This window comes from Aristolochia californica, unplaced genomic scaffold (assembly GCF_029961685.1).
Source record: "Aristolochia californica isolate CCGP_79_NKW_82.1479 unplaced genomic scaffold, dmAriCali1.0.hap1 SCAF_15, whole genome shotgun sequence".
Classification (NCBI taxonomy): Eukaryota; Viridiplantae; Streptophyta; class Magnoliopsida; order Piperales; family Aristolochiaceae; genus Aristolochia; species Aristolochia californica.
Genome location: NW_027181826.1, coordinates 24,490,075 through 24,500,956, shown reverse-complemented (window position 1 = coordinate 24,500,956; position 10,882 = coordinate 24,490,075). Strand labels below are relative to the sequence as shown.

At 39.2% G+C, this 10,882-nt stretch overlaps 1 protein-coding gene across 8 annotated transcripts; it reads right to left on the bottom strand.

The window, feature by feature from the left end:
- Nucleotides 1–2,522: 2,522 nt before the first annotated feature.
- Nucleotides 2,523–9,444, bottom strand: LOC137951566 (probable potassium transporter 11). 8 transcript variants are annotated; one of them, XM_068798310.1, is made up of 11 exons: nt 9,006–9,160; nt 8,811–8,906; nt 8,455–8,709; nt 7,655–7,880; nt 6,300–6,545; nt 5,171–5,221; nt 4,759–5,019; nt 4,614–4,666; nt 4,386–4,500; nt 4,049–4,303; nt 2,523–3,776 (listed from the first exon to the last, which is right to left on the bottom strand). In XM_068798310.1, the coding sequence occupies exons 3-11, from the start codon at nt 8,572–8,574 to the stop codon at nt 2,734–2,736; spliced, it is 2,370 nt and encodes a 789-aa protein (XP_068654411.1). In that variant the 5' UTR covers nt 8,575–8,709; nt 8,811–8,906; nt 9,006–9,160; the 3' UTR covers nt 2,523–2,733. The 8 variants fall into 8 exon arrangements, with proteins under 8 accessions (XP_068654411.1, XP_068654413.1, XP_068654415.1 ...); XM_068798312.1 differs by lacking the exons at nt 8,811–8,906; nt 9,006–9,160 and adding an exon at nt 9,291–9,444; XM_068798314.1 differs by lacking the exons at nt 8,811–8,906; nt 9,006–9,160 and adding an exon at nt 9,291–9,444 and having other exon boundaries at nt 8,455–8,658.
- Between the last annotated feature and the right edge of the window lie 1,438 nt (nt 9,445–10,882).

Genomic DNA, 10,882 nt, shown 5'->3' with positions numbered 1-10,882 from the left:
GAAACCGATCTTATACTTTGATATAAATGTATTTCACTTTGATTTCAATCTCCCACATTGGAGGGAGGGGAGAGGTGGGTCTTCCCCGTTATCCGTGAGGCTTTCCTCGTTCAAGAAAAGACGCTGAGGATAAGGACAGGTTGGGATCTTGTGAGGCTGGAACTAGGGGTGGCTTGGTTCCCGCTCGGTTCAATTTGAATAAACCCCATCATGAATTGAATTTGAGATTGGGTTTCTGATTCGTTTAGATAAATGAGCCGAACCCGAACGAAGCTAGGTTAGGTCGGTGAGTTCGTTTACTTAAAGAGTAGGGACCAGACGTAAATCCTTTCCCTCTCGAATATGTTCGATGGACGCAAAGTGGTCTTTTTAGCTCCCCGGTACGGCTTATCCCAGATTTTGCATTGGTTGAGTGTCATTGCAGATTTCCCTACACTCAGAACATAGACAGGTTCCCCCACACTCGAACATAGACAAATTCGGGCTAGACTGAATTGCCCGAATTGAATGCAACCCCTAGCTGGAACCGGATAGAAATTTGAACTCATCGTGAGAGGAGCCAGGTTTGACGTTTATACTTTTAAGGGCAGAGTTGAAGCATCCGCCCAATTGTCATCCTTAAATAGAGAGGACAAAACAGAAGTTCCATTAACAGAGGGAGAGGAAACCCATTGTCCATTACTGCAGCCTTTCCACTTCTATCTGTTAGCTGCAAGATTACTACAAAGAAAATGCACAGATTCTTTTAAAACCAGACAGTGTGCAATCAATGCTGAGAGAAGAAAAACACAAGCTTCTTTTCAGCATTTAGCCTTGACAAGGAAACTATGTGGAGGTGAGCTTGCCACATTTAGCCTTGACAATGGCAGTGGCTGTCCTCCCTGGTTGATGTTGATATCTGCTCACAAGGGTTTGAAGAAGCTGTTGCAGTCAAAAGACTCACTGCATAACCCTCTCAGTAAAAACAAGCATGGTCTTCTTCCTTTCCTTGCCTCTCATTTGGTCAACTGACTTCTCTGAGTTAATATCTGGAAAGGGAACTTGAGAACACTTCATTCGAAGTCATAAATTTTCTATTTGGATCATTTCGTTGCTGGGGGTGACGGTAAGGTAACTGCCAGCGCCAATATTTGTTCAACTGAAAACTGGGTCTCGCACAGAACTCCATTAGAACATTACCTGTAGACAGAAGAACACTAACTCCATTCGAACACTTCTGATGAAATTGTCTTCCCATTCTCTTTGGGAAGGGCATCTCCAGATCTCTCCGTTTGCTGTCCGAAAAGTGTATTCGTCTGAAAATCTGAACACCTTCCATCATAGACACCAACAGAACAAACAGCATAACTATCACGACTGCCGTTCCCTGTTCGTAATCAAAGTTCAGTGCAACTTGTCAAATTTCTCAACACCGGAAGGAATAGTTTTCTAATTTTATCTTCAAATCCTTGACGGGAAAACAAAAACAAACAGTGAGTTCATGCATACAATAAATAAAAGCTAATAAAAGGCCTAGTTCATGACACTGTTGATAAGTTGAATAAATGATTGGTTACTTGAATCATATCACTGTTGATAAGCTTCAGTTCCCGCCGAGTCATTCATGTATTTTGTATTAAACGTTTATGTTAAGGTGCAGAATTCCTCACCCTGTACATCATTGGCAGAGTTCGCATCCAACTTATGGCTTCTTGCATCATTGAATATGTTTTTCTATCATCTCAGCTTCTTTTCTATCATTGAATACCCGAAAAAGACGGGCTGAGACAAGAATTGGTCCGAAACTGAAAATAAGATTTAGAATTCAATTGTAAACACTGAATGTGTGTATTGATTCCGTCAACACGGTAACGTACGACAATAGCCTAGTCTACTTGGATTGACTCGGCTTGTTTCACAGCCGTTTCATTAAAAACGTTACAAGATACCAAGTTCTTGTAAAGGGCAGAGTTGAACTTTTAATAGCTTATGATGAATTCTCCCAACTGCCATCCTTAAATAGAGAGAACAAAACAAAAATTCCATAAACAGAGCGAGAGGAAACCCATTGTCCATTACTGCTGCCTTTCCTCTTCTATCCGTTTGCTGCAAGATTACAACAAAGAAAACGCACAGATTCTTTTGAAATCAGACACAGTGCAATCAATGCTGAGAGAAGCAAAACACGAGGCTTCTTTTCAGCAGTTTGAATTTTCTCAATTGGTCAGGGAAACTATGTGGAGGTGAGCATGCCACACTTACCCTTGACAATGGCAGCGGCTGTCCTTCATGGCTGATGTTGATATCTGCTTACAAGGCTTTGAATAAGCTGTTGCAGTGGTCCCTTCAAAAGAATCACTGCAGAACCCTCTCAGTAGAAGAAACAAGCATGGTCTCCTTGCCTCTCATTTGGCCAACTGACTTCTCTGAGGTAATATCTGGAAAGGGAACTTACGAACTGAAAATGATTAAAATGTGATAAGAGAATTTAAATTCTCAAATACTTGAGAACACCACTTCATTTGAAGTCATAAATTTTCTATTTGGATCATTTCATCGCTTGTATCCTTTATTAATATTTGTTCAACTGAAAACTGGGTCTCTCACAGAATTCCATTAGACCACTACATGTGGACAGAAGTCTCTTAAGCAGCAGCCTATCACCAGGATAGACCTGTGAAAGCATCAGAGGCACATAAACAGGATTCATGTATAAATATATATATGAAACTTAAAAAGAAATTTGAATCAAAATTATACAGAGAATATTTGCCCAACGTTCAATAAGCTCTCATGGGGAACATTGAATATCACACTGTTCTCTCTGCAAACCTTTCTCAGAAACGCATATATATAATCAACAGCAATCTTTTTAAAAAATGACGAGTCCCTCCTTGCTCTAATAACTGTATTCCCAAGAATATGGACAACCCCAGCATCTCTACAACTGTTCAAGTACTCCACTTCATCTACCTCTGTCTGACTGCTAGTCTGGGCTGAAGATCTTACTAAACTATTCCCCCTTAAAGGGGATTTTACTGGCACAATAGAATCGAGGGAAGATTGGGTTAATTCCACGTCTGATGAAACTGTATTCCCATTCTGATCGAGAAGAGCATCTCCAGATCTCTCCGTTTGCTGTCCGTATAAACTATATTCGTCTGAATCTGAACACCCTTCCATCATAGACTCCAACCGAACAAACACAAAGAGGCTATCAAACAACATTTTTTCAAAATTATCATCTTTCTTGTGGAGGTCTCTGTAGCCATACCTTGCAACGCATCGGAACATGTGAAAGTTCTTAGGTCCAATCCGCTTAACTAAGAACCTTTCATCAACTGGTACTGTATAGACAGGAAGGTACTTGACACAGACAAAGACCACAACAGAGTGAATTGCGGGGAGGTTGGTGATGAAATGAGAGAAAATGTGTGGTACCCCTCTTGCTAGTTCAGTGTATACAAGGCCGATACCTGGCACCCTCACAAGGCCAAGAGAAGGGCCAAGACCCATGATCCATGCCATGGAGACTCTGCTGTGCATCTCAAATTCATAGCGTTTGACAGTACCATAGTGCCAGACATACATGATGATGAGAAATGCTGCTGCGATCACAAGAGGGACCCACCCACCTTGATCTATCTTGAACAGTACTGCAGAAAAGTAAGTGAACTCCACAGCCAAGGATAAACCCGCAAAGATCAGGACAAGGATCCAATGGCTGCGCCACACTAGCAACATAATTAGGATCATCAGGAATGTGGTCACCAGCATAACTATCACAACTGCTGTCCCTGTTCATAATCAAAATTCAGGTGCAACTTGTCAAATTTCTGAACACCGGAAGGAGTAGTTTCCTAATTTTATCTTCAAATTCTTGACAGGAAAACAAAAACAAACAGTGAGATCATGCATACAATAAATAAAGGCAAATAAAGGCCTAGTTCATGATATTGTTGATAAGTTGAATAAATGATTGATTACATGAATCATATCACTACATGTATTACAATAGTTATCAGATAATTAGTTACAAATATGGAAAAATATAGAGGTATATGCTCACCATAAGCATTCCCAATTTGGCTGGTATTTCTGAATCCAGCTGTAACTATAACACAGAGTACCATCAGTACCCAGTTGATATCAGGTATATATATCTGACCAAGGAACTGCTTTGACGTGTGAACGACTTTCACCCTTGGAAAACAGCCAAGTGCTAATGCTTGCTTAATTATGGAAAATGTGGCAGATATTGTGGCCTGACTAGCCACAACAGCCGCTGCTGTCGCAACAATGAACACTGGCCAGTATATTGCTTCTATGAGAGAGAAAAAAATAAAGAGTCAGTTAACATGAGAGAATATTGCGTTCAAGAATATTTACACAGAAAAAGAAAAAACCTGGAATAGAGCGATAAAAAGCATCAGACACGTGCTCCTTGTGCTTCATAAGGTAAGCAGCTTGTCCTGAATATGCCAAAAGAAGGCAAGGGAATACCACTACTGTGAATGCTATCTGCAAACAGAAAATTCCATATCAGACAACTAGCAAGTAAACAGGCAAACAAATAATTACATATCAAATTATAAAATCAGTCATAGGTGCTTATATATGCAGAAGTATACTACCTGAACAGATAATACAGGAAAATGGGAAAGGTCAGCAAAGAGAGCTTCAGTTCCTGCAGAGTTGAGGAAATTATCAAAATGCAAGTCTTATTTCATTCTAAAAATAAAATTATCCCAGAGCACCAACTGTGCAGCTCTAGCCAACCTGTAATACTGAGCATGATTCCCCCAAGGGATGTCCATCGCTCTATCCCACCTCGCTTGAAATACCGATAGATGTAAACTGGGGAGAAAGCCCTCAAAACTGAGCTGTCATATTTCCATATATTAACCGCCCCTATGGCCCCAACTAAAAGAAACCAAAGCAGTACTATCGGTGCAAAAAGCCATCCAACTTTGTCTGTGCCATAGTGTTGCATGCTAAACAAACCAACTAATATGACAACAGCAAGAACAACAACAACATCTGGAGCAATCAGAAATAAATGGGAATCAGTCTGAAATAGTATCGTAAAATCACAAGCAACAAAAATGGTAAAAATTGTAAACTTTGAACCTGCAGTGCAAAAAAAACTGCACAAAATGTGAATTAAAAATGCAAAGGAATATGGAAATACCATTGCTCATGTTAGGGGAGTTAACTTTGATCCCGCCAGCAGCTGAAAGTACTGTCAAAACAGAATAGAAGAAGTAACTAACGATGATGCACATAGACTTTCATAGAATGAAGATGGAAGAAAGACAGCAAGATTAGTATTGGAATTCTAGAAAAAGATGATAAAAGTCGCTTAAAAAGGAGCTAAGAGAGTGAGCAATTATGTAATATTTTACTTCCAGGAAAGTGTGTTTGTATATATATATATATATATATATATATATATATAACCTGAAAATATGAACTAATAATTAAATGAAAGCTATACTCAATTGAGGAGCTGCTGATCTCTCTCAGTATTTCTTAAACCACATCTCATTGCCTGAGAAGGCACAAAAATATCCCTCTAGCAGGCATGCCTGAGTATCTTCTGTGAAGGATTTGCAGGATAGGCATTCTGCACAGTTATCATTAGTCCTGTCCTTAAACAAGGAATGCTGTGTAAAGTTTAATTATCACTAAATTAATTGAATATTTACTTTTCAGAAACAAATATACTTTCCTAAAAATCAAATCCTTCGTTATTATGTGATAAGAAGTCATTTGTAATTAGAAGAGAGTAAATTGTAAAGTTAAGAAAAATGGTCATGACAGAAATAATGTCGCCTGAATTCCCAGGTTCAAAAATTTACAGCTAAAAGAAACTTAATTTCAAGCCTTTAATCACAAGTTGAATAAAAAACAAAAATCCTGGATTTGATCTATTAATCCCCGACTATTCATAATGTATCTGCTCTCTAGACTAAGAAACAATGATACTAGAAAGTGATCAAGCTCTAGCAAGTTCTTTAATTTTGAACATGATTAAGATGGTTTATAGGTTAAGATAAATGCATTAGAAAATTTGAAAGGAAAGTTAACTGCATTGACAAAAAAAGTTGATCAGAGGACCTCAACACCTCTTGCCCCCAAATAATAAACCATGGAGACACATAACCCAAATGTGTCAGTGTAACCCTTCTTTATGGAACATGTGGCATTTATACCCACTAAGTTGACACCCCTTAGAGAGCACGCAAGCTGAAGGCTTGGTACTCAAGCTATGAGTGGCATTACAAGAGCAGGATTAAAGCAAAAGATAGAGGTTAAACCTGATATGGCTGGGGTAAGAATTCCATCACCAATCACCATGCAAGTCCCAACTAGGACAAGCATTAGAGTAGCATTTTTCCTATAAGGTTTTGCCTCCAACCACCTCTTGGCTTTTGCAGCAACCGAGTTCTCAGCAAAAGTGCGACGACTGTATGTTGTTAGTTCTTCATCCGTCTTGTGCTGATTTGGAATAGTTTTTATTTTTGCATGTCGACAAAGTAATGAGTAAAGGGCAAAAGTCCCACCTGCAACAGTTGTCAGCCTATAAGAGCTCTTGTATTAATAACAGTGAATAGATAGATAAGGAAGTTGGAAAGGCTGACCAGCTATAAGCGGGTTATGGTGCCATATCACCAAGTAACTACAGCCAAATACCTAGGAATGAGACCTACAATTCCAGTATTTTGTTCTTCTTATTTTTATTTATTTATTAAGGTATTTTTGCATTATGCATGAATAATTAACTGGTATACTTGATTTGCCTTCAAGCCTGAGACCCTAAAAAGGAAAAAAAAAAAAATGGAGATTTTCCAATCATCTATATTATGTTACCATTTATGGAATATAAACTGATGGTTAAAAATTATAATATGAGGTCTTACATCATTAAATCATGACATGTAACACAATTTCAAAGTTTAACTCAACAACAAAAGCACTCTCCCAGGCAACAATCTCCCCATCCATTAAGCTTTTAATAAAGAGCAACTGACCACCTGGTAGCTTTTTCCTCACTCTCCTTTTTATCATTCTCTCTCAGTGGAAGAAATAGAGCTTCTCAGTTGCATTTTCACCCTTATTTCGTTCTTGGACCAGTTTATTGTCTCTCCTGGCTGACTCAAAATATTGCCCAGTGGAAACTGTCATCCCAGTTGCAAATTTGTTCTACATAGTTGGCTGCTCACTGTGGCTACAGAAGGATGCTGAGAAGGCTTGCCTTATCCAGCATAATTCTTCAGTAAAGGGGTGGAGAAGAAGTTAATGCTTTTTGGAAAATTTTGCACAAAATTCCAAAACACAAGGGGTTGTTGTAGCCAATCTAATGATTATGCCATAACTATTTACAAGAAGAATTTCAGCTTCACATCAATATTGGTGCAATTCAGACTCATCTAGTTAAAAGTTTCCATTGTATACGCCAGTTACTTTGAACAAGAATCACTAAACAGCTCCATATCCACATTAATTGTGTATCTAACAGGTTATGTGTTAGCCCCCATATGGTCAAATGGAGCAAGCTGGATTAATATCAGCTACCTGATACTTATATTAGAAGACAGATGTGATTGATATGGTTTAAAGTGTAAAGAATACACATTTTTAGATGAATGACAAGGGATTTGCTACTGCATACCTTGTCCATTGTCATTTGCCCTCAGTACCACAAAGACATACTTGAGAAGAGGAATGAGAGTTAAAGAATATATAATTAACGAAAGTGCTCCAATCACATCTTCAGTCTCATCTATTTTGCTGGGGAAAGTATTGTAGAACACGTACAAGGGAGAAGTTCCCAAGTCTCCATAAACAACACCAAGACTCTGGAATGCAAGGCGCAGAACTAACAAGGAGGAGAATTTCTGCACGAGAAGAAAATTATATCAGTCAGAAAATGCATTTATACTTCTGTTCCCATCGTTGACAACTTTCCAGTAAGTTACAAAATGTACCAACCTAGAGAATGGGCGAAGTGTAAATAGTAAGGTTCACAAAAACCATTTCAATGTAATAAAGGGAGTGGGTTTTCCTTCATATCCATTGTGGACTTTAAAACGTTTCCCTTTCAAACCAAAGATAATTTTCTTAAAAGGAGAAAGGTGAGAACTCATCAACTGTAAGTTGTTCGGACAGTGGAGGAGCTAAGATACACAGCCAGGGCAGCTACTGATTTCCTTATTTAAATAACTCGCTGTTAATCACGAAGAGTAGAAAAAAGAAAAAGCAAATAGCTCAACGGCGTAGACAAAGATAATCCAATCGATCCAGAGAGCTTGATGGGGCAAAAGCAGCAATTATTAATGGCAAAGAGAACAACAGGAAACATTCCACGACTAGGAAAAGTTTCCAACAAGTCAAAAAAATGAAAAGTATCAACAGGAAACATTCCAAGACTAGAAAAGTTTCCAACAAGTTAAAAAAAGGAAAAGTATCAACCTTTTCTTTGTACATGTTTCTAAGCCTCACTGCCTCCTCTTCCATAGGCTGATCAAGCGTTTGGTCCAAAACCCACATGCTTCCTTTATTACTCTCTTCATCAATGGGAGCTGCAGCCATTGATACTAGCTGAAGATCAGCAATTCCACGGATTGAGCCCCCTTTTGAATCGAATTTCTAGTACTAGACCGCGAAACCGAAGCTCTGAAAGTAATCACTCTTTCATTAATCAGTAGAGGAGACCACGAATTTAACCTGAAAAATCAGAAGATATTAACTTCCAAAAAGAACCCAGGAAGCCAGAAAACCATTCCTCTGGAAAAATTCATCAAAACGAAATCTGTCAAACAACTCACAGAAAAAGAATTACAAGATTTTTGCACAAACACAAAGATTCTATCGCTCCACGGACAAACGGACAACCAGCAAAAACAGATCCCAATCTCAGACACCTCAATACAAGAAAACCAATCAAAGTTCCTCAATCAGAAAACTATAAAAAAAAGTCGAAAAAACAAAAAACCAGAACTGAAAAGTCGGACGGGATGAACCTCGAAGAACCCACATCCAGACCCCAAAAAATTGATAGCTCCCGCTGCATTAACACAGCCTGCTCTAAAAACTTGCAACCCGAAAAAGTGAGCTCAAAACTACTCGATGGTGCTGTCCAAGTATTCCATGCCAAAACCGGGAAACAACATGAACTCCACCCACACGCCGTCACAACAAAACAACCCACGGAGAAAAAACAAAAATGCTCACAAAGTCTTTTACTTGAATCTGCAGTGGGTCCAGCTAAAAAGAGTGAAAACCCGAAAAGAAAAATTTAACAATACCTTAAATTCCCGGTAAGTAATGAAGCTGTTATATTCAAGATGAAAGGCTCGCCATTTACCAAAACACCAGCTCTGAAAACGACGATGACCCGATTCAGAAGAAAACAAACCCATTAACAGAAAACTGAGAACTCATCTTGCCAACTTTGGCTGAGGTGCCTTGACAAACGGGTTCAGGAACACCCATTAATATCTTGCCAGGTGATTGCTCGACGGTGGAGATTCCAGTTCCACACACAGAGACAGAGAATCGGAACATTAATTAAAAACAACACCCATTTTTCTCCGGTTCTTTCGTAGCATCGACTTGTTGTTTACAGAATGAAGTCTGTAAAAACCAAAGAGATCCATTTGCAGAATTCGTAAAAAACGATTGGTGAGGTCTCACTCTTCTCTTCCATTCAGCAGCCTGGTCAGGCACTCAGTTGGCTGGATTCTGACGGCATGCACACACGTGGTTGCAGGTACAGCCACGGTTTCGGGTGGTGGACCCAAAATAGCCTACTTTTACATAGAAAGAATGGACTACATAGAAATTGAAGCTATTAGATTACTTTTACATCATTAAAAGTGTGGGTCCTCCTGCTTAACATATAAGTGGGCCCTGCATCCGTGTCATATCCACCTGTCCCTTTTGCTTACGTGGACACATGATCCAGACAATCTCTCACTATCTCGCTCATCCATAGTTCCACGAATATTCCGTGGGCCCAGCAGAATGTTCGGTACATGTGGGCTCACCGTCTCAATCTCTCTTCGATTACATACATGGGCTTTGATTTTACTTCTCTAACAGTGGAGCCCATGTTCCGTGCAATAAATCGCGAGAAAAAGGTGCTGGCTTTTGGAAGTTCCGTCAGCCACGTTGGGTGCGCAGAGCACTCAGGCTGGATGGGCCCCACTCCACCAGCAGAAATATCAGGCATGTGATTCAGAATTTTCTCTCGTCTTTGATCGGATAATGCGGACATTATCGTCGACTCTCTCGTCTCTTTCTAGCCGGGTGAACTCGTGTTCGTTCTTGAGTCTAGACACGTAAAACCATGTTCAGATTCCGGCAGTGGGTTTATGATTTCTGACGAGAGATTCGAGAGCTGCACGTCAATGGGTCTCTGTAATGAAGTCAGGAGGGACCATGGCAGCAGCGACAAGGATGGGCATTTTTGTTGGAGCTTCTTTTTTGGTTAAACGTACAGGTTTTCACCGTTGCAGGTAGATCTGAAGCCATTAATCTACCGAGCTGTTTTCTATCCGGATGGATGCCCATTCTCCAATCGTTTTTGTCAAGTCGATTACCCTGAAGAAAACAAGACAGCACTCTTCTGGTAATGTTTTTCGTTGTTAAGAATAATCTGTTATCGGAAGAAAGCAAAAATGTTAAGAATAGTCTCGCATGAATCGAAATATAATTGACGACGGAGTCATTGGATGAGTTGCTCGTTTTATCCCTCTCCTGGTCAGAAGATTAATGAAGAACAGTAACCGAATCCTTTCAAATTCAAAATAATAAAATTTATATTATTATACATTAAAATTTAATTATTATTCTAGTATTTTTACATTATAGATTATTTATGATAATAAAGAATGTA

What these genes read in the sequence shown, in the direction of transcription:
- LOC137951566 (XM_068798312.1), bottom strand. Translation starts at nt 8,574, where the DNA reads ATGGCTGCAGCTCCCATTGATGAAGAGAGTAATAAAGGAAGCATGTGG. An exon ending in TTCCTGTATTATCTGTTCAG is followed by an intron (nt 4,501 to 4,613) that starts GTAGTATACTTC and finishes TTCTGTTTGCAG; the next exon opens with ATAGCATTCACAGTAGTGGT. An exon ending in TTTTTATCGCTCTATTCCAG is followed by an intron (nt 4,304 to 4,385) that starts GTTTTTTCTTTT and finishes TCTCTCTCATAG; the next exon opens with AAGCAATATACTGGCCAGTG.